Source organism: Cervus canadensis, chromosome 18 (genome assembly GCF_019320065.1).
Source record: "Cervus canadensis isolate Bull #8, Minnesota chromosome 18, ASM1932006v1, whole genome shotgun sequence".
Classification (NCBI taxonomy): Eukaryota; Metazoa; Chordata; class Mammalia; order Artiodactyla; family Cervidae; genus Cervus; species Cervus canadensis.
Genome location: NC_057403.1, coordinates 20,006,219 through 20,028,270, shown reverse-complemented (window position 1 = coordinate 20,028,270; position 22,052 = coordinate 20,006,219). Strand labels below are relative to the sequence as shown.

Below are 22,052 nucleotides of genomic sequence, written 5' to 3'. Positions count from 1 at the left end.
AGGGAAGAAGGGATTGTGTGTCTCGATTCCTGGGTCTAGGATACTTGGGACACAAAATCCTCGGGTGGGAGCCTAAGTCCCAAAGAAGCGGGGATTGAACTCTTCTTGGGTCAGAGGGAGGAGGGGCTGACGGCTGGACTCCTGAGCCCAAGGGAGGATGGTATTGAGGTCCTGGACTGCTGAATCTGATGGAGGAGGGTCCGGAGGCTGCCTTCTCTTCTCTCGGATGGATTGGAGCTGGAGGTCCCTGAAAAGCCAGCCTCTGGGTCTTTGTGTAGGATCTTGAAAGCTCAGAGACCTGCCTCCCGAATCGCTGTCAAGGGCAGAATCTATGCGGTTGGGCTGCGACCTTTACAGAGGCGCAGACTGCCTGGGGGAACAGGCGCCCGGATTTGGGAGTTTCGGGTCTCAGCGACCCCGCAAGTTCCTAGGGGGCGGCCTCGGTGGGGAACATTCTGCGCCCAACTCAGCAAGCGCGGAGAAGCGGGGGTAGGGGGCGCCAGAGAGCCGAGACTCCTGCCTCGGGGGCGGAGCCTCCCGCTCGGACTCCTCCCCCTCCCGCCCTCCTCGCTCTTCCTAGCTCCGGCTCGGCCACCAGCTCCGGCCTCGGCGCCCCCTTCCCAGAGCCCCCTCCCCGGAGCGGAGCCCACCCGAGGGCACCTCTCCCGCCCCCACCTGATAGCCCAGCCGCCCGGCCAGAACAGCAGCCCCGGGGGGCAGCCCCCCTCCAGCCTCCCTGCAGCCCAGCCCTGCCAGATCCCCCCAACCATGAATCTCTTCCGATTCTTGGGAGACCTCTCCCACCTCCTAGCCATCATCTTGCTACTGCTCAAAATCTGGAAGTCCCGCTCGTGTGCCGGTGAGACACCCACGGGGGCCGGAGGAAGGGGGAGAGTGCGGGGGACACCCCAAGACTCGGGGAAAGGGTTTGGGGCATAGGGGGACGGGTCCCCTTTCCCGTCCCTGCTTGCTGGGGGTCCCCCTTCCAGGCCTGGGGTCACCAGGGGGTCAGCTCCTTTCCGCAAACTGGCGTTGCATCCAGTTTGGTGGGGGTGGCTCCGGGCACCGAGTTCAGCCTCCCCCGGTCCCCATTAGGGTGGCCTCAGAGTTGCCGGGGCTGGGAACAGGGAGCTGTGGCAAGCAGGGAGGTGGCTGGAAGTTGGTGACGTGGACTGTGGCGGCCAGGAAGGGAGTGGGAGGCAGGCGACCTGTTCCGGAGGCCAGAGGTCAAGGGGGGGGGGGTCCTCCCGTGGCCCCAGCTTGGATCCGGACTGCAGGAGGACCTTGAGGGTGTTGGGGGTGGCCGCGAGGCCTAGCCCGGGACACAGCCTCGGGCTGGAGTAGCTTTGGGGCCGGGCTGCCCCCTGGCTGTGGGCCGTGGGAAAGAGCCCTGTTCCAGCCGGCGGCTGGGGAGGCCTCCAGGGACAGCTGCCCTCCAGAGCTGCCTCCAGGCTTGTCCCAGGCCTTGGCCCCTGGTGTATTGACCCTGCGGCCCACCTCCAGCTTTCCCCCACTCCGCCTCTCTGCACCACAGGGATTTCAGGCAAGAGCCAGGTCCTGTTTGCTGTGGTGTTCACTGCCCGCTACCTGGATCTCTTCACCAACTACATCTCACTCTACAACACGTGCATGAAGGTAAAGGCCTTCTGAGGGGGAGCCACCGGGAGGGTCAGGGAGGAGGGAACATGGGTCCCAGGCTTTAGGGAGGAGGGGGCTGGGGGTCCAGATTGCTGAATCTGAGGGGAGCAGTGACAGTGGCTGGGACTCCTGGGTCTGAGGGGCTGGGGGCCAGGACTCCTAGTCTAAAGGAGGAGGGGCTGGGGGTCTGGACCCCTGGGTCTGAGGGAGGAGGGGCTGGGGGGCTGGACCCCTGGGTCTGAGGGAGGAGGGGCTGGGGGTCTGGACCCCTGGGTCTGAGGGAGGAGGGGCTGGGGGCTGGACCCCAGGATCTGAGGGAGGAGGGGCTGGGGGCTGGACCCCAGGGTCTGAGGGAGGAGGGGCTGGGGGCTGGACCCCAGGGTCTGAGGGAGGAGGGGCTGGGGGCTGGACCCCAGGGTCTGAGGGAGGAGGGGCTGGGGTCCGGACTCCTCAGTCTAAGCTCTTGGGGGCTGGGGCCCTGTGCCTGGAGCTGAAGCTTCCTCCTCATCCTCCCCCGACAGGTGGTCTACATCGCCTGCTCTTTCACCACAGTCTGGATGATTTACAGCAAGTTCAAAGCCACTTATGATGGGAACCACGACACGTTCCGAGTCGAGTTCCTCGTCATTCCCACAGCCATCCTGGCGTTCTTGGTTAACCATGACTTTACCCCTCTGGAGGTAGGCCACCTGCAGGGTCCCGGCAGTGGTGTAGTGGGGTGGGCTGCGGGAGAACGGCTGTGGACGGTGGGCCCAGTCAGAGGCTTCCTTCTGCAGGGTTGCTCAGACTTCCTCCTTTTAGGAAATAACGTTCAAAACAGGGGCCCTGGAGTCGGATGACAGCAATGTCATGGCAGCAGCACTCATCAAGTATCAGACGCTGCTCTGAGCATGTCACACATGCCATGGCATTACTTTTCACAGCAGCCCCATTTTATAGATAGGAAACTGAGGCTTGGGGCGTCAAAATGACTTCCAAAATCATCGGCCTAGTGAATAGTTCAGGAGTTGGGAACAGGGGCTCTAGGGGGCCAGGCTACTTGGATTTGGATCTGTTACTTTCTATTAGCAGGACCTTGGGCATGGAACTTGACTTTTCTGTGCCTCAGTTTCCTTATCTGTAAAGTCAAGATCAGGTCACTGTGAGGATTTCCTGAGATAAGACAGCATCGCTTACACAGGGACTTTAGAACCAGAGAGCTGGGCTTTGAAGCCCAGGGCTTCCGTGGTGGCTCAGATGGTAAAGAAGCTGCCTGCATTGCGGGATATCAGGGTTTGATCCCTGGGTGACCAGGGTTTGATTCCCTGGGTAGGGAAGATCCTCTGGAAGAGGAAATGGCAACCCACTCCAGTATTCTTGCCTGGGAAATCCCATGGACAGAGGAGCTTGGCAGGCTACAGTCCATGGGGTCGCAAACGCTTGCATATCTCTGAGTGACTAACACTTTAGAAGCTGGGGGACTTTGGGCAAGTCATGTAATTTCTCTGTTTCAGTTTTCTCATCTGTAAAACGGGGATAGTTCCTACTTCATAGGTTCTAACTCGGGATTAAAATTAAAAAGCACAGTGTCTGGCAGTAGGTAGGAAGTGCTGGCCATGATTGTTACAGTGTTTCAGACTCCTAAAGGCTGGCTGTTGTGATTTTTATTGCCTGGTGTTTTGGTAGGAGCTGTACAATTTCTTGGGAGTAATTTTGAGAGGGACTGTGCTCAATCTGCCATCTCCCGCCTCCAGGGGCCTGGCAGGAATCAAATTCAGAGCAGTCTTTCCTCCCCTAGTACCACTCACTCCTGCTTGTAAAAAGCTGGTCTTGGAACTTCCCTGGTGGTCCAGTGGTTAAGACGCTGCACTTCCAAGGCAGGGGGTGCAGGTTTGATCCCTGGTTGGAAAACTAAGATTCCCACAAGCCGCCCCTGCTGTGCTGATGTTTTCAACAGAAACCATAATTGAGGAGTTTTCCTGAGATGTCTCACTTGACAATTTTGGCTACAGATTACAAATCTATTTCTAAAAGCATCCTGCAGTCTTGACAAATCTGATTGAGGGGTAACTTTGGCCCAAGTGCCCCAGAAATGTCAGAAGGAGGAAACTCAAAGCTTAGTTTTAGGGTCTGGACTTGGCAAACTTCTGATCACCATCATCTTGCATGGAGCACTCACTGGGCTGGACCCATTTTACAGGTAGGGAGATTGAGGCTGGAAGAAGGCAGTGGGGCTTGCTCTAGGCAGAAGAGGCTGGACCAGGATCTAGGCTTCTTGACTCCAGGTTGGGTGGTTTGATTGGGTGGTTCCCTCATTCAGAAGGAGTTCACTTGTGCAAAGTATTGGCACTGAATCTATATTGGGCTCCATGCAAATCCGTCATCATCCCATCTGATCCCTTAGCCACCTGAGGAAGCAGACTTCTTCATCCCTCTTTCTTTTAGGACTAAGGTGAGGCTCCCAGCTGGCACTAGTGGTAAATAACCCTTTTGCCAATGCAGGAGACGCAGGTTCAATCCCTGGGCCAGGAAGATACCCTGGAGGAGGGTATGGCAACCCATTCCAGTATTCTTGCCTGGAGAATCCCATGGACAGAGGAACCTGGCCAGCTACAGTTCATAGGGTCGCACAAAGTCGGACATGATTGAAGCAACTTAGCGTGCAAGGTGAGGCTCAGAGGTGAGACCTCACAGAATTTGAACCCAGGTTCACCTGCTTTCAAAACCCACGCGTTGTTAGTGGTGTACAACTCTTTGCAATCCCACAGACTATACCTACCAGGCTCCTCTGTCCATGGGATTCTCCAGGCAAGAATACTGGAGTGGGTTGCCATTCCCTTCTCCAGGGGATCTTCCTGACCCAGGGATCAAACCCTAATCTCCTGCATTATAGGCAGGTTGTCATCTGAGCCACCAGGGAAGCCCTAAAATCCATGCTACCTCCAATTAAAAATAAATTTTAAAAAAATGCCCTTGTTATCATTGGGTGCATGCTGAAAAACTTTTTTAATCATAGAAGGAAAGGATTCCTTAAAAATTCAGATGTCACGAATAGATCAAGTTAAAATACAACAGACCTTTTCTCTCCTTTTTTGTCATGATTCTATTTCACAAGGCTAGGAATTGGGTATGTATCCATTTAATGGGTATGTTTCATGAGAGCCTCAAGTAACCTGATTTACTGAGAACCTTGCTGGTAGATTTGGAGTGATTATGGGAACAAGCCCTGAAGTCTAGCTGCCTGCATAGGGATCTGTTTCTACCCGCATCTCAGTTGTGTGGCCTTGGACAAGTTACTGATCCCATGGGCCTCAGTCTTCTCATCTGTATAAGGGGGATAACAATAGGTCTTACCTCATAGGGTTAAGGCATAAGCCAGTTAGTAGCTGTAAGGTGTGCAGGTGCCTTGAATGTAGTAAATGCTATATAAATGTCAGTTCTTAGAAATACATCCTGATGGTCGCCACTTCACTCCCACAAACCAAAACCGCCCAGGAGGAATCACACCTGCCAGCTGGTGGTGGTGTCTGAGTGGAGGTTTCAGTGAATTGACACCTCACAACTCACCCCAGGTGGGGCTTTCAGGAAACTGGGGACTGAAAAGGGGCCAGCAGCTGTCTGTCCTCTCGGTCTCCCTCTTGCGATGCCCTCTCCTGCTTGCAAATGATGGTCGTCAGTGCTGCCTGAATGGTGGGCCATGACAAGCACTTGGGGACCTCGCCCCCATTCTCTCATGCATTCATCCAGGCATGGAGTAGGTTCCAGGCACTATGCCAGGGGCTGTGCCCATAGCGTGCCCAAGGTGTAGGCTCCTGGACCTCACAGAGCTCACAGTCTGGTCAGAGCTGCCGAGAGGAAGACAGGACAGGGGATGTGACAGTCCTGGAGGGAGGATGGTCAGGGAGAACCTCGCTGATGAGCTGAGGTTGGAAAGAGGTGGAAGAGGCAGGATGTGACTGTCTGGGGGGAGAGCTGCAGGAACAGCAAGTGCAAAGGTCCTGGGGCAGCAAGGAGGCTGGTGTGTTCGAGAACCAGACAGAAGGCCTGGGTAGTCTGTCGTAGCCTGGAGGGACTAGGAGATGAAGCTGGATCAAGGAGAGCCTTGAAGGTTAGGAACTTAGAGCCAAGGTTAGGATCTTGGGTTTAATTATGGATGTGATAAAAAGTAGCTACTGGAGGGTTTTGAGCCAGAGAGTGATACAGTCTGATTTATGTCTCTCAAGCTTCCACATTGAACGTTGCCCCTACCAGGGCAGGAAAATCACCCCCACTTTAGAGAGAAGGAGGTGGAGGCTTTAAGAATCTGGGTCTCTTGCCCAAGGTCTCGTAGAAGGGAAGTCTCAGAGCCAGGAGCCCAACCTGGTCCTCCCTTGGGAGAGGCATAATTGCTAAGTGCTCCGAATACTGACTCTGAACTCTTTGTTCGAATCCCAGCTCTGCCGCTTACTAGCAGTGTGATCCTGGGCATGTCTCTGACCCTCCCTGAGCCTCAGTTGCCTCATCTGTAGAAGGGAATGCTGGGGATTGCCTGGCGGTCCAGTGGTGAGGACTCAGCATTTTTACTCTCAAGGCCCAGGTTCAGTCTCCGGTAGGGGGAACTAAGGTCCTGCAAGCCACGTGACTCGGCCAAAAAATAAAGGAGGGGGGATGCTAATAATAGTACCTCTATCATGGGTTATTGTGGGGATCGACAGAATGTGTGTGGGGTGGGCACAGCGGTCGCTGGCACACGGTGAGGGCCCGGCAGGCATCATGGTGCCCCATTACCTGCTCTCCCGTCACTGCGCCTGTAACCAACACATCCGCGTCCTCCCCCTTCTCTCGCCCTGTCCCCTCCCGCCCCGTCCCGCCCTGTGCCGCCAACTCCCCGGCACCCCCTGGTAGATCCTCTGGACCTTCTCCATCTACCTGGAGTCGGTGGCCATCCTGCCGCAGCTGTTCATGGTGAGCAAGACGGGCGAGGCGGAGACCATCACGAGCCACTACCTGTTTGCGCTGGGCGTCTACCGCACGCTCTATCTCTTCAACTGGATCTGGCGCTACCACTTCGAGGGCTTCTTTGACCTCATCGCCATCGTGGCAGGCCTGGTCCAGACGGTCCTCTACTGTGACTTCTTCTACCTCTACATCACCAAAGGTAGCCGGCAGGGACGCGGTGGGGAAGGGAGCCGACACCTTCTCCAGCTCCCGCCCTCCCTCCCGGGGGCCCTGGCTGCATCTCCTCTGCCCCGTGTCCCTCGAGGGAAGGCAGGACAAAGAGAGGGTCAGGGGTGGCCTCTGATTTTTCCTCTCTTGGCATTTCTCCTAAGCCCTTTCTCCTGCCCTGAGGTCCCGGACCCACAGTTTATCAGCCTCACACCTGTTAACAGATCCGAAGTCACCAGCCACAGGAGCGCTCAGGGAAGGGCGGGCCTCTTCTCTGCGGATTGATCTCTGTCCTCCCCCTCAGGGACTCAGGCCCACCAAGATTCATTCATTCAGTCAGTCAGTCAGTCAACCAACAAATTTCAGGAACACTTTATATGTCCGTGGCCAGGGCTAGGCTCTGAGATACTACCATGGGGGAAAAGATGGACGAAGCCCTCCTCTCCTTTTTTGTATTGTGTGTGTGGGAGGTGGGGGGGTGGGATAATGAATGAACAAGAGAAATGACTGCAAACAGTGAGAAGGGCAGAGATGGAAAGGAACCAGGGAGGTGTTGGTGGAGAGTGATGGGGTTACCGTACCTGAGGGTGGATGGTTGGGGGAGGCCTCTTAGAGATGATAATTAAAAGCTACGACCTTCAAGGTCCCAAGTCAGTTAGCAGGAAGGGAAGAGGAGCCGAGGGCAGAGGCCTGGAGGCAGCCCAGGATTCCCAGCAGTGAGGGCAGATGGCGGGGTGGTGGTTTTGCCCACTGCCCGTCAGAGATCCAAGGCCTCTAGGCCCAGGAATCCTTGCAGGATGGAAGAGGAGTATCAGTGTTAGGAGAAATGGGTCCATGGCTCAGTCCCTCAGCCTCAACCCTCAGTAATTCGGGTTGATCCCCCGCCATGGCTAATCCGGACTCCGGAGGCTGCCCGTGCCAGCCCAGTGTCCAGCCCCTGGTGTGGGCGTGGGAGGCTCTCCTGTCTTTGGGGGCCCCGTGGTCACGCCCTGCCCTGCCCCTCTCTTCACAGTCCTAAAGGGGAAGAAGCTGAGTTTGCCGGCGTAGCCCCAGTCCATCTCCGTCTCCGGGACAGCGGCGGCGAGAGGCAGCGGAAGGCGACGCGAGATGAAGAGCCTTCCGGTCCAGGGGTGACTTTTTTAAGAACCCACTTCTCCTGGCTCCCCAGCTCCACACCTGCCGGGTTTCAGGGGGGCGGTGGAGGACCCAGGTGTTGGGGGAGCTCAGGACCTGGGCTGTTTGTAGTTTTTTGCCTTTTAGAGAAGAAGAAAAAAAAAATCTTTCCACTATTTAGTTTTTGATTCTGATGACTCCTTTCTCTTCTTACTCTCCGGCTCCGATTTTTATAAACTGTTTTAAAGTGTCCTGTGGGGCGAGGCAGGGTTGGAGATCTTTCCCCTCCCCTGAGCCCCTTGGCTTCCTTCTGGATCCCCACCACTCCACCTTCCACCCCACCTTCAGCCCCACTGGTCGCCAAACACTAACTCTGCCGACACCCGCCTGACACCTGCCTGCCTGCCGGGCCTCTGACCGTGGCCATGAAAACACACCCCCATCCACCCCCCGCCCCCCAAACTTTTGCACTGGGGAGAGGGAGGAGGGGAGGAAGGTCTCCCCTGATTTTTCATAGTAATTTTTTCCAGAATTTGGATTTTTTGGTCTTTTTTTTGGCAATTTAGGGGGGCGTGGGAAAGGGGTTGGCCCGAGGGGTCATGTTTTTGTACAGAACTGAAGGTTGATTCTTTGTTCTCTTGAAATAAACTGAGGAAAATGATGCCTCTCTTTTGCTACTCCTTGCCCTTTCTCTGGTGTTTGTGGGGGTACCCCTGATCCCAGCCCCTTTCTCTCTGCTTCCACTTTATCCTGACCACTGGTGGCAGGAGACCCAGGCCTGGGAGGAGCAGGAAAATAAGAAACTGGGCTTCCTGAGACTAGCTGCACCCTGACCACCAGGGAAGAGGTTTTGGAGGAAGAAAAGATCTCGAAGATTCTTCTTGTCTTGGCACACCACTTCCCTGACAGTTAGTTCTCCCTAATCTCAGGGTGGCAGAGGACAGCTTTCCAGAGTCTGTGATTTGAAAGTCACCAAGGGACAGCCCCCCACCCCCGTCCCTCCGTCATTTTACATTGTGTGGAACCGCTTTATGTTTTCTTAAAAAAAAAAGAACGGAATTGGTTGCCAGTCTTTAAAAACCAGATTTTCACATTAAAATCGAGATTTCTGGCTCCTCTTGAAAAAATATCCGTCAATCTGACAATGCGGGGTCCTCATTTCTGGGTGGCAGCAGATGGCTGGAATGAATGGCTGGGATGTGAATTCTGCCCCGCCCTGCCCCCCCCCCCCGACTCCCACTGCCTGCCCCCCTAGTCCCCAGGACTTGGCTGAGGGGTTGAGACCATCTATTATTGGGCTGATGCTGTTTTGTGGTTTTGTTCTGTGAAGGTCAAAGGAAAGTGAATATTTTCTGTGTTTCCCTCCAGACTGGCTTCACATCTGGTCTGTTTCCTTCACTCATGTTACCTGCCTGGCCCTTGTCAGCCTTCGGAGTTTTGCCCTGGATTCTGCCAGATCCCCTACATGTCCCCTAAGACCTTCCTTAACCGGCCCCGGTTCTCTCCTAGGCTGGTGGAAGCTTCAGGAGGCAAGGAGCTGGCGTTTCTGAGCATTTCATGAGCACCAGGCAGTGTGTGTCACACGGGTGAGACCGCAGATCCCTCAGAGCACCCTCCCTTCGCTGGGGAGGAAACCGAGGCTCAGAGGGGGTGCAAGTGGCCGAGGCGGTGTAGGCACCCCAGTTTCCTGCTGCTGGATCCCAGGTGCTTAGCCGCTGCTGTGGAGTTTTGCAGATGTTTTTCCTTCCTTTCTTGTAAGCCCAGAAGCCTCACATGGAAGATGCAGGAGCAGGCCTGCTTGGATTGACTCAGGGTCGGGAGCAGGCGTGTTTTTGAACACAGTCTGCAAACCATCGATCTAAATCCCATCCAAGGCTCTGGTTTGACAGCCAGCTCAGCTCGGGCCCAAAGACATTAAGTGACACGTCCCAGGTGATTCAGCCAGTGACAGGGTGAGGACCAGAGCTTGGGGGTCCTTCTGTTTCCCACACTGGAAGCCTGCCCTCTGCAGGGCTGCCTCTTCCTCCAGGTGCCCATAGGGACCACAGCCTGTTTATTTCTGCACCCCTAGCACTGAGCCCTGCCATGCGTGAAACAAAAAAACGGGGACCACGGAGCCCATGGTGGACTCCCCACAACCCACATCCCTTTGCCCAGTCTGTAAATGGGCCTTCTGCAGCCACCATGGCCCTTGTGTGGGTGTGTTTGGTTTAGCTGGCATAACATTAAACTTCCTTTCTTTTGTTATTCCTTGCCAACCTATCCCACATAAAAATAAATGGATGTCCAGCTGTTCTAGAAATACTAGAAGGTTCTAGAGCTGCACCGTTCAATACGGTGACCATTAGTGCTTGAAATGTGGCGGCCCCAAGTCAGGGTGTGCTGTCTGTGTAAAATACATGAAGGATTTAAAGAACTCAACGCCCGAGAATGTAAGCTATCTGGCTAGTGACTTTTTATACTGATGATATGTTGAAATAATATTTTGGATGTGCGTGTTCGTTGCTCAGTTGTGTCCAGCTCTTTGCAACCCCATGGACTGTAGCCTGCTAGGCTCCTCTGTTTACAGAATTCTCCAGGAAAGAATACTGGAGTGGGTTGCCATTTCCTCCTCCAGGGGGGTCTTCCCAACCCAGGGATCGAACCTGAGTCTCCTGCATTGTAGGCAGATTCTTTACCATCTGAGCCACCAGGTAAGCCCCCAATATTTTAGATACATGGGGTTAAATAAAATGTATATTTATTTCACTTGTCTCATTCAACTTTTCATCCTGTGGCCAGGGGACAAATTTAAATGCCCCCCTCCCCCCGACACCAAGGCTCAAATTTTACTTCTGTTGGACAGCACTGGTTTTTTTTTTTGGCTGCCCTGCTGCTTGTGGGATCTTAGTTCCCTGACCAGGGACCGAACCCGTGCCCCCTGCAGTGGAAACACAGAGTCCTAACAGCTGGACAGCCTGGGACGTCCTGGACAGCACTGCCCTAGACACCCTGGGCCACCGTGCTGAACGCCGGGTGCTGAGTGAAGGCCGCCCCTTCCTGGCCCCCACCACTCCCTTCATGGGTGCTTCACTCAGTGGAGTCACCTGCTCAGAGTCTTGTGACCTGAGCACAAGACCCTGATCAGCTTCGGCGTTCCGGGAGATGATTCCTTCCTTTCTCCCCAAACAAGCTTTCAAATATTTGAAGACAAGTATCTTCCCTGAGGTCGGTCAGGGACTTGCCATCCTCTAGTCCTCAAACGACTCCTCACACAGCATGGTTTTGAGCTGAGGAGCTGGGTCCCTTGTCACTTGGGGTGAGTTACAGAGTGTGGGCCCTCACTGGGCAGCCAGGCGGGCCTGAGTGTTGGCCTTGGTTCCCCTCGGCGCCCTCTCTACCGGTGGAAGCATCTTGTCTGTGAACTTGAGCTTCCTCGGCTGGACAGTGGGGCACCTCCTGCCTCCCTCCCGTGGCTAGTGTGAGCCATAAAGGGCTCACTGTGCACAGGCCCGAAAGAAGGGTTTCCTTTCCCTCCCATCACCGTCCGTAGCTGTCAAGATGACACTCAAGGGACTTCCCTGGGGGGCCAGTGGCTGAGAATCCATGCTCCCGGCACCGGGAGCCTGGGTTCGATCCCACATCAGGGAACTAGATCTCACACACCAAAACTCAGAGCTCCCACGCCACAACTAAAGATCCCACGTGTCACAACTAAGACCTGGCACAGACAAATAAATAAAAATAAATATTTTAAAAAAAAGTGACACTCAGATGGAGAGTCCGGGAGGTGGAATGGAAATGGGACCTGCCGCAGAGACACCCCCTCCCCTCAAGGAGACCCCTGGCCGCTCGAGGGACTGCAGAGGAACAGACATGACAGGACAGAGGGCTGTTTTCCGAAACCCTTCTGGAGGGAGGATTCTGTCTTTATTGGTGTAAATGAGGCTCTCTAGTTGTCGGGCATCATGGCAAGGCGGGGGGCCTTCGGGGTGCTCAGATAGGGGGACAGGGAGGAGCAGGCGTAGCTCGGGCCGTGTGGGCCGGTGGTGGGCGTGTTGACCGGGCTGGTGGCGGACGGCGGGGAGAGGGAGGTCAGGACCACGCCACCCTCATCCAGGGAGCGCTTGTAGGGGACTGGGGCATCGTTTCGTAGCTCCTGGAAGGCCAGGTAGGCCTGGAATATCTGTGGGCAGAGGAGGGTGAGCTGGAGGCTGGCTGGGGCAGGCTGGGGAGAGGGCCGCGGGGCCCAGCACTCCCTGAAGCTGGGCTTTGTCTGCCAGGAAGAAGGTGGGGGGGGGGTTTCTTTCCCAGTTGCCCAAGACACAGAAGGGGCTTGTGGAGGCCCGGGTAAGCTTTGAGAGCGGGAAGGTTTTTGCCCTGTTAACCCACACCGTCCCGCCCTGCCCTGCTGGGGTGGGGGTAGGGGTGGGACAGGGGGCCTTCCTCACCCAGACGAGGATGGAGAAGAAAGAGAAGGTGATGGCGGCCTTGGCGCTGTTGCTCCCCAGGAGGAAGTATCTGGGCGGCGAACGGTGCCACTGGTTGGCCAGGAAGCAGAATCCCACAGCCCAGGTGCCTGCCCAGATGACTGGGGGGTCGAGGGAGAGAAGAGGGTGGGGTGGGGGGGACAGTGGGCTCAGGAAGGGCAGGGGCTGAGGTCTCCATTGTGGCTTCTCCCTCCCAGCCTTCTTTAAAGAACCGCCTGGAGTGGGCTGCTCTATCTGCTGTGGGGGTCCACAGCCACCTGTGACTTTTTCCATTTCAATCAATTAAAAATTTCAGTCCATTAAAACTGACTTTTTAAAAAAAATTTCGGGACTTCCCTAGTGGTCCAGTGGTTAAGACTTCGCCTGCCAATGCCAGGAACACAAGTTCAATCTTCGGTCCAGGAGGAACCCACATGCCTTGGAGCAACTAAGGCTGTGGACCACAACTTCTGAAGCCCACACGCCCTAGAGCCCGTGCTCCGCAACAAGAGAAGCCACTGCAATGAGAAGCCTGCGCACTGCGACTGGAGAGCAGCCCTGCTCGCCACAACTAGAGAAAGCCTGTGTGCAGCAATGAAGACCCAGAGCAGCCAAAAATAAATAGATAAAGAAAACATTAAAAAAAATTCCATGCCTTGATGGCACTGGTCAAACTTCGAGTGCTCAGCGGCCACGCAAGGCCCGTGGCTCCCGCACTGGGAAGCCCAGGCACAGAACAGTTCTGCCCTCACAGAACTTTCTTTTGGATGTTGCTGGACTCAGTGATCTTTAGGGGCCCACCTAGCCCTGAGTCTCTGGAACTGGGCAGGTGTGGAGGAGGAGAGGAAGGAGCCTGGAGCCTGAGAAAAAGGCACAAGCAAGGGTCAGGCGCTGTGTGCCAGGCTCTGCCTAAGGTGCTCGGGGTTGGATAGGAGGCTTGGCTTGGAAGACTGGATCTGCCGCTCAGGGTCCAATTACACAACTTCCTTAAGCCTCAGTTTCCTCCTCTGTGAAAAGGGAATCTGAACAGGCCTTCCCTCCTCAGGTGGTCCTGAGGAAGAAAGGAGACGGGGCATGGGGCGCCCTTGACGCGGTGCCATGACACATGGGATGTGCCCGGGAAGTGTCAGCATTACTACAGGTGTCCTTTCTTGCCTTTCATCCTCAGAAAAACCCTGGAGGTGTTTTTTTGTTTTGGTTTGGGTTTTTGGCCATAACCACACAGCACGTGGAACCTCCCTGACCAGGGACTGAGCCAGTACCTTCTGCAGTGGAACAACAGGGTCTTAAACACTGGACCCCCAGGCAGTGGGGGCTCTCATCCCAGCTTCCATGGAAGCTCAGAGAGGGGAGGAGACCTGCACACCGAGGCTGCACCAGAGGTGAGATTTCAAACCCCGCTCTGCCTGGTGCTGCGCTCTGCACCCTGCCTCCCGCCACTGGTGGCTTTTCAAGAAAGGCTGTGAAGAAGGGAGGTGAATGCCAGGAGAAAGCTGGGCAGAAGAGAGGCTTCTAGAATTAGCCAGAGGGTCAGAAGAGGCGACCCTCGCACTAAGTCTGAGGGATGGGCAGCGATTCCTTGAAACGGCGCGTGCAGAAGAGCTCCGATATGCGAGGGACGAAGCTTTGGGTCACAGGTGGAGGGCGCTAAGAGGTGGCGTCCTGGGGGCCCAGGGGCGCCTGGGGGTGGGGGCTGGGAGCTTGGGGTGGGCAGTGCCGGGGGCTCACCCACCGGCCAGGATGAGGTCCAGGAGCTGGAAGGCCGTCTTGAAGCGGGTGCTGGCGAGGCGGACCTCGTGGGCATCCAGGGCCAGGAAGGCCAGGGAGCTGAGGAAGGACAGGAGGCCGGCTCCCACGGCGAAGCTGCAGGCCGCGTTGTTGCTGTTGAGGACACAGTGCAGCTGCGAGTTGTCGGTCTTGTTCTGGTAGCCATCGGTCAGCAGGGAGGAGAACACGATCAGGGAGAAGACCTGTGGGTGCGGGAGCGGGGTTCCCAGAGCCGGAGTGGGGCTCCGTGTCTTCCCAAACCCGCTCCTCAGCCCTCATCCCCATCACTGAGTTGGGGGGTCTGCTTTCCACTCTCCTGGGGGTTCCAAGCCCTCCCTCCCGGTCACGTCCTCCGAGCCTTCATCCTGGCTTGGGCCTCGTCCTGCCTGCTGGGGCCTTGCACCAGCCTCGTGCCGGCCTCCCTGACTCCAAGTCTCCCCACTCGGCTCCCCAGGGAACCTTCCACACTCTGCCCGTCCTGGCTCCCAGCGCTGCCTGAACACCTTCCCCCCCACAGCCTTTCATCTGTCCTCACTCACTCTTGCCTTCCACCCCCCAAACAGGTACCTGCCGCCAAACCCAACAGGAAATGCTTATTAGCACACTGCCTGGGACACAGGAAGAGTGAGCAATGTGTCTCTGCCATCCTCTTGATCCCTTCTGCCTCCCAGCCCTTCCCTCTGCCCGCCACTTCTTCCTCCTCCCTCCCCGCTCAGCTAATTCCTCTCCATTTTCAAAAAGGAACTTGTGAAATATTCCAAAGACACAGAAGAGACCAGAGGAAATGTAACCAACAGTGAGAATCTGACAAACGTATGCCTTTTGCTCCAATACTCTTTTTAAAAATAAAAAAACAAAAACTATTTTGGCGATGCCACACAGCTTACAGGATCTCAGGTCTCTGACCAGGGCTGTGGCCGTGACAGCACCAAATTCTAACGACTAGGTCACTAAGGAAATCTCAAGGCTTTTTTTTTTAAGCAAATACAGGGATTTCCCTGGTGGCCCAGTGATTAAGAATCTGCCTGCCAACGTGGGGGACACGGGTTCAGTCCCACATGCCACAGAGCAACTAAGCCCATGCACCACAACCGCTGAAGCCGGGTGCTGTAGAGCCCGTGCTCTGCAACAAAAAAACCCACTGCAATGAGAAGCCCACACGCCACAACTAGAGAGGAGCCCCTCGCTCGTCGCAACTAGAGAAAGCCTGCATGCAGCAACGAAGACCCAGTGCAGCCGAAAACAAATATATAAGTAAATCAAATCAAATTAAAAAAACTAAAAAAAAAAAAAAGCAAATACAGCCTTGGAACTTCCCTGATCAGGGAACTAGTACCACCTGGAGTGGCCAAGAAAACAAGCAAACGCGGTCTCACCGATATGCTGGCCCTGTCGCCTTTGTGGGCACTGCGGGGTACCACTGTCTGCCTCTGCTGCTGGCTTCTACCGTGCTCATCGATGGAACCACCAGTGTACTTCACCATCCTTACACCCACCCTAGGATGTGGGCACTGCCAACAGTCTCTCTCTTTTTTTTAAGATAGTGGAGCTGAGGCACAAAGAAGGTGACGAATGGCACAGAGTCCATCAGCTATGAGGGGGCAGTGCCTGGATCTGAACCCAAGCTGTCTGGCTCTTGAATCTGCTTTGGTGAGTGCTGCGCATAGTCAATCAGTTGTGTCTGACTCTTTGCAAACTCATGGACTGTAGCCTGCCAGGCTCCTCTGTTAGTGGGATTCTCCAGGCAAGAATACTGGAGTGGGCTGTCATTTCCTTCTCCTGGGGATCTTCCTGACCCAGAGATCGAACCCAGGTCTTCTGCATTGCAGGAAGATTATTTACCATCTGAGCCACTAGGGAAACCCTAAATCTGCTTTAACTCCTGATATTAATATATCTTCCTGGACCAGATGCCTGGAGGGTGACGGTTCCTATCACCGTGATTCAGGGACAATTTGAAGCCCCGGTGGCTTGTCCCTGATGGTCACAATACATCAGCAGGGCTGACACCAGGTATGGAAGGAACCAGTGTGTACGTGTTGGGCGGTGGGAGCTGGTCCAGGGGGTGCTTTCTGGATGGGGTGAGGCCTATGAGAACATGCAGGGAGAAGAAGACTACGGAGTGGGATGATCTCTGGGGGTCGGGAGGGAGCCAGAGAGGGGGCTGAGAGCAGGGGCGAGACGGGGTCGGCTCAGGTGTGTGAAGGCCCTTCTGGGGCCATGCAGAGATGGACTTGAGCCGCTGAGACTGGAGGCCAGGAGGCCAGGAGGCTGGGGAGAAAGCTGGGGCCTGCAGTTGTGGAGACTCGAGTCAAGGTTTGAGCAGAAACTGAACCCAGGGGGCTGGATTTAGGAGGAAGTAAGGCTTGATCTGAACTGTACCTTAACTAATGAGTTGTGGGGGAGGGATAAATTGGGAGACTGGGATTGACATGTACACACTACTATGTATAAAAAATAGATCACAAGTAAGGTGGCTCACAAGTAAGAGAGATGGTGAAGGACAGGGAAGCCTGGCGTGCTGCAGTCCATGGGTTCACAGAGTCCAACACTATGTAGGGACTGAACAACAACAGGGTGGCTCAGTGGTAAAGAATCTGCCGGCCAAAGCAGGAAACCTGGGTTCTATTCCTGCGTCGGGAGGATCCCCTGGAAGAGGAAATGGCAACCCACTCTGGTATTCTTGCCTGGGAAATCCCATGGACAGAGGAGCCTGGCAGGCTACAGTCCATGGGTCTCAAAGAATCGGACAGGACTTAGTAACCAAACAACAAAACAAAGGACATACTGTATAGTATGGGAAACGCTACTCAATACTCTGCAATGGCCTATATGGGAAAAGAATCTAAAAAAAGGGTGGATATACATGTATGTATAACTGAATCGCATTATACTGATTCAGTATACTGATTCCTGAAACTAACACAATATCAACTGTAATCAACCACACTCCAGTAAGAATTGAAAAGAAAAAACTGAGGAGTTTTGCAGGCAGACAGGAGGAAGGGCATTCCAGGCAGGCCGAGCCATGTGTGCAAAAGCCAGCTGCTTCCGAGTGAAGCTCCTGCAGGGGTTGGAGAGAAATCTTAGCTGAGGGATCTGGTATGAACTGAGGCTGGAAATGCACACGGGGAGGCCAGACTCTCAGAGGCCTTGAACACCAGACTGAGGGGACTGGACTTGGGAGCCATGGAAAAAATAAAATTTCTCACTTAGGCTTAATTTTATGCATGGCAGGGCTCTGAGCCGAGAATGGACAGGGTTAGATCTGGGGGTTTGAGGCAAACTCCAGGATCATGATGGATGGGAAGGGGCTCCTGGGAATCCCGTGAGATTTAGGACGTGACATTAGACTTGGTGATTGATTAGATGTGGTAGTGTCTGGGGATGGGAGGGAGGGAGGAGACAAGGGGAAAGTTCATTAGAATTTGAACTCCTGGACAGGGTGCACGTGGGACCCTTCTGTCTGCATCCAGGACCCAGTGCCAGGCTGGACCTCCGCACACGTGTTGGAAGAGTGAATGACCGGCCCTTCTTTTTGGCTCTTGCCCTGCCCTTTAGAGTAGGGGAGGGGAGGCAAGGATTGACCCTAAACTCCTCAGCCTCTGTCCATCTGCCTCTCTCCTTTGTCTTACTTGCCTTCTCTGAATAAGAACAAACAAAATAATAATAATGTCTTTGTTGTTGTTCTTCAGTTGCTGTGTCATGTCCGACTCTTTGGCCCGCCAGGCTCCTCTGTCCATGGGATTCCCCTGGTGAGAATATTGGAGTGGGCTGCCACTTCCTTCTCCAGAGAATCTTTCCGACCCAGGGACTGAACCTGAGTCTCCTGCATTGGCAGGCAGGTTCTTTACCGCTGAGCCACCAGGGAAGCCCAATAATAATGACTAGTCCCTCCTTTTGTCCAGCACTTTAGCTCTAAGGGAGGGTATTCACATCCATTCTGTTTCGGGGTTGCAGCACTGAGTCTGCAGGAGGGGGGCATCTTGCTCTGCTGGTCTGAGACAGAGCCAGGTCAAGGACAGGAAGGCTCATTGATCATTTTTCAGCCCAGATACATTTTACCTGCGCCACCTTCCTGCAGCCTCGCTCCAGTCCCGCACACTTGAGGTTACAATAATAATTCATTGCTGTTTCACAGGTGATAAACAGAAGCCTTGATGGCGCAGTGGAAAGAGCCAGACGTGTCTGACCCCACCTGCTGGGTGGCCTTGGGCCAATTGCTCACCACTTGGCACCTCAGTTTCCCTGTCTGTCCTGTGCCCCAAAGAGGTGGGGACCTGGCCCTGCAGGTAATTCTCATGACTGGCCAGAGAGGAGACGTGTCCTCTCAAGGTTAGTCATGGAGAGATGGGATTGGAATCCAGCCCCCCTGACTTCCAGGTCTGTGGGCTGTCTGTCCGCTGACACCCCCAAATCCTTGGGCTGCTGTTGGACACCCAAGAAGGGGGCTTGGCTGGGCTGGAGGGACTTCAACCCTCTAAAGCCCGAGTCCGACCTCCTTCCACACCCTTCCTGGCCTGTCCCCAGGGAGGGAGCAAAGATTCATCAGTTAAGGCACCAGCTGGCGGGCGGCCGTGAGAAGGACGGGAGCACCAGCTGCCCAGAGACTCCCTACTGAGGAGCCGGGCCAGGGGGGGAAGGAGGAGAGGGCGACGAGCGGGAGGAGGGAGGCGGCAAGCAAAGTCCGTGACTGAAGCGTCTGGCACGGTTGGCGGCCCTTCCCCCCAGCCCTTCCCCACACCAGTCCACACCAGCTGGGCCTCCTTCTCCCTCACCTCCTGCCCTTCCTTCTGAAGCACTGGAAATCTGCGCATCCTTGGTACTCGCCCGCCAGCTGGGTGACGTCCTTGGGCAAGTCACTCAACCTCTGTGAGCCTTGGTTTCCCCTTGGGTCCAGCAGGCATCACAATATACACGTCATAGGGTCATGGTGAGGAGTGGAAATGCTGACACCACCAAGGGACTGGGAACTGGGGTGTGGAAAGCATTTTCCCTGCTTCCCTGGGGCGATGACGATGGAGATGAGCCCCCACCACCCTATGCCTCCCCCAACCCATCTCTCTGCTTGATCACAAATTGGTCCCAGTAATCATCGTTATTGAAGGAATGATGACTACTTGCCAGGCCCATGCTGATCAGTTGAGAGGCATTAATTTCCTTCCTGATGAGCAGGAAGGACTAGACACAGGAGGGTGTGGAGGTTCAGAGAAATCAAGTTTCTTGTTCAAGGTCACACAGCCCTAGGGTGACTGGGCAAGTTATTAAATAAAACGGGGCACTTCTGAGACTCAAAGGAGGTGCTGCTGATAATCACGCCAGGACTGAGCCAGGCAAGCAGGGGAGGATGTTGCTCTATGTGGACATCATGTGGCCAAACTAGGATTCTCAGCCAGGCCTGATCGATCCTTCTGGAATAGGACCCTGGGTTCAATTCTGGATATTCCCCCTACTCCCCTGACCCAGATCAAGTTTCATCATCTCCCTGGGCCTCAGTTCCCAACTCTGCCAAAGGAGCACTGTGGAGGCTACACAGTGTAAAGCCCAGAGTTACAGCTCTAACTCCTCAAGCATTGAGGTCCAGAGAGGGGCAGTGATCAGGTCAAGGTCACACAGCAAAGTCAGGGGCTCAATGAGGATTTGCCCCCAGTGTGTTGGCTCTTTGGGAATGAGGTAATGATGAAACAAATGCAGGTAAAGTCCTTGCTTGGCACCGTGCCTAGCACAGAGTGACCACCCACCCCCCTGGCATCCTAGGTCTGAGAGGTAGAAAATGAATGGGCTCTGTTCTCACAGAACCCAGTTTGAGTCCCTGCCTCTTACTGTGTGATCTTAGCCAACACTGTCCATTGGAACTTTCTGCCATGATGGAAATGTTCTAGATCCTCACTGTCCAATATGAGAGCTGCCAGTCACATGTGGCTATTGGGCACCTGAAATGTGGCCCCTGTGACTGGGGAATTAATTTTTTTTTTTTTTCCTGGCTGCACCATGCAGACTGTGGGATGTTAGTTCCCAGACCAGGGAACGAACTCTGGCCTCCTGCACTGGAAGCACGGAGTCTTAACCACTGGACCATCAGGGAAGTCCCTGAATATTTTATTTTCATTAGTTTAGATTAGAATAGTCACATGTGGCTTATGGTTACCCCCTTGGACAGCACAGCCTTAAAAAATTATTTAACTTTCTCTGATCCTCAGTTTTCTTCTCTCAAAAGTGGGGCTCCTGAGCACCCACTTTGCAGGGTTCTTTCTTCCCAGGAGAGTTGATAAGTGCTCAAAATAGTGCAGGGCCTATAGTAAAGATGCTCAGTAAAGGGTGACTTCATTTACAAGTTCCTTTTGGCTTTGTTCCCCCCAGCTGGCCCTTCCTTTCCTCCCACCACTCTCTGTACACTGGGTCTGAGAGGTGAGAACCCCTGTTTCATGTCACCCACAGGGCAGCCGGCCCACAGGAGGGCCTCACCCCTGCAAAGATCCGTGTGATTGCCTTTGGCCTCTTGAGAAACTGCACCGCTTCACTGTCGGCCAGGTCCTGGAGGCTTTCCGGGATATGCATGGCGGCTGTTCTGCTGCCTGGGCCCTGGGAGGCCAGAGCAGGGATGTTGGGTTCTGCCGGCTTGGCGCCGCTGTCTGGAGGTTCCAGGCCCACCCTGGGACTCGGCTGCTGCAAGACAACAGGGATGGTGGGGGTTGGTTAGAGTCCAAGGTGTAGGGTAAAGGGGTTGCCAGGGGTCCCAGGAGGAGGGGGTATGGAATGGAGGAGTTCTGGGGAGGGTACCAGGATGGGGTTCGGTGGGGTGAGGGGTCTGCCAAGGGTCCCGGAGAAGGGGCTAGGGGAATGAGAGAGGGTTCTTGGGGTCCCAGGAAAGGGTTATGTGGGGTGAGGGGTCTGCAGGGTTCTTAGAAATTGGTGCATGGCGTGAAAGAGCTGTTAGGAAGCCCCACCTCCAGGTGGGGGCGCAGGGTGAAAGGGTGGCTCAATGGTCCTATGAGTTGGGGTGCAGGCTGAGGGGGCTTCAGAGAATTCCAAAGTGGGGTAAGGGGTGAGGGGGCTGCTGAGGATCTTAGGAACTAGGAATGTAGGCTGAGGAGGATGTGGGGTGAGGGGGCTTCCAGAGTCCCAGAAGTGGAGGGGCAGGGTGGGGAGATCTTGGGCCAGGGAGGAGAGGTGAGAGGGTAGGATATTGGGGTGATGTCTCTGACACAGGAGCCAGAGTGCCCATTTTAAGGACTGTGTTAATGGGATTTTTGAGGGATAAGGGGTGCTAGAATGGCAGTCAGAACAACTGGAAGGTCTGAAAACAGGAGGATCCCTTTCAGATTTGGGGGCAACAGCATGCATAGTGGAGACCCCAGGCACCTCAGGGTAGATTTTAGGCTGTCCTGATGATTTGGGGTGATTGCCTTAGAATCAGGGCCTCCCCTTAGAATTCAGCTCCATCTTCATAAAAGTGCATTTCCTCAAGTTTGGACCTCAGATGTGTGGGGAACATGGTCTCTGAACTCAGCTGTCCCCTCATAATAAGGAGGCCGAGCCCCTGGCGCTAAGCTACCTTCAGAGAATCGGGGTTCTCCCTTTAAGGCGTGGAATGGGGGTGGTGAGGGTTCAGGGTGATGCTGCCTGATAAAGGGTCAGCCTTACTCTGGAGGCCCGGTTTACGTCACCTGCAGGCCGGATCTTCCTTCCGCCCACCCTCCCCTCCTTGTCCCCGGCACCACCTCAGCCTTCTTTTCCTTCCTCTTTTTCCCGCCTTTTAGTTCCTCCACAGCTGATTGGCTGCGCTGAAGCCCCGCCCCAGTTCCCCCGCCTATTCTAGAGTTGACACGAGCAGGGGCGTGGCTTCAGCGGACGTTGGGCGGCCCGCCGTTGGCGGGCTGTGCACGGGAATCCCTGCCCCCGTCCCAGTAGTCCCCGGAGTCTCGCGCCCGCCCCGCCTCTTCCCCTTTGAAGCTTGTGGAC

The 22,052-nt window shown here is 55.0% G+C and overlaps 2 protein-coding genes across 9 annotated transcripts; one reads left to right on the top strand and one right to left on the bottom strand.

Annotated features, from left to right (window-relative positions):
- Positions 1–562: 562 nt before the first annotated feature.
- On the top strand, positions 563–8,536 carry KDELR1 (KDEL endoplasmic reticulum protein retention receptor 1). Its single transcript, XM_043436749.1, has 5 exons — positions 563–859; positions 1,535–1,635; positions 2,160–2,318; positions 6,502–6,754; positions 7,775–8,536. Exons 1-5 carry the CDS (start codon positions 769–771, stop codon positions 7,807–7,809), a joined length of 639 nt encoding a protein of 212 aa, XP_043292684.1. The 5' UTR covers positions 563–768; the 3' UTR covers positions 7,810–8,536.
- A 3,211-nt stretch (positions 8,537–11,747) lies between these two features.
- On the bottom strand, positions 11,748–22,017 carry SYNGR4 (synaptogyrin 4). Of its 8 annotated transcripts, none has more exons than XM_043435769.1 (5): positions 21,812–22,017; positions 20,556–20,756; positions 14,056–14,245; positions 12,306–12,445; positions 11,748–12,040 (listed from the first exon to the last, which is right to left on the bottom strand). In XM_043435769.1, the coding sequence occupies exons 2-5, from the start codon at positions 20,646–20,648 to the stop codon at positions 11,807–11,809; spliced, it is 657 nt and encodes a 218-aa protein (XP_043291704.1). In that variant the 5' UTR covers positions 20,649–20,756; positions 21,812–22,017; the 3' UTR covers positions 11,748–11,806. The 8 variants fall into 8 exon arrangements, with proteins under 8 accessions (XP_043291704.1, XP_043291698.1, XP_043291696.1 ...); XM_043435763.1 differs by having other exon boundaries at positions 14,056–14,293; positions 21,812–21,891; XM_043435761.1 differs by having other exon boundaries at positions 14,056–14,293; positions 20,556–20,753; positions 21,758–21,865.
- Between the last annotated feature and the right edge of the window lie 35 nt (positions 22,018–22,052).

Coding starts and splice junctions, on each gene's coding strand:
- KDELR1 (XM_043436749.1), top strand. CDS start 769: ATGAATCTCTTCCGATTCTTGGGAGACCTCTCCCACCTCCTAGCCATC. Junction 2,319..6,501: donor ATGACTTTACCCCTCTGGAG/GTAGGCCACCTG, acceptor ACCCCCTGGTAG/ATCCTCTGGACCTTCTCCAT. Junction 6,755..7,774: donor CTACCTCTACATCACCAAAG/GTAGCCGGCAGG, acceptor CTCTCTTCACAG/TCCTAAAGGGGAAGAAGCTG.
- SYNGR4 (XM_043435763.1), bottom strand. CDS start 20,648: ATGCATATCCCGGAAAGCCTCCAGGACCTGGCCGACAGTGAAGCGGTG. Junction 12,446..14,055: donor CCTGGACCTCATCCTGGCCG/GTGGGTGAGCCC, acceptor TCGACCCCCCAG/TCATCTGGGCAGGCACCTGG. Junction 12,041..12,305: donor TCTTCTCCATCCTCGTCTGG/GTGAGGAAGGCC, acceptor CTCTGCCCACAG/ATATTCCAGGCCTACCTGGC.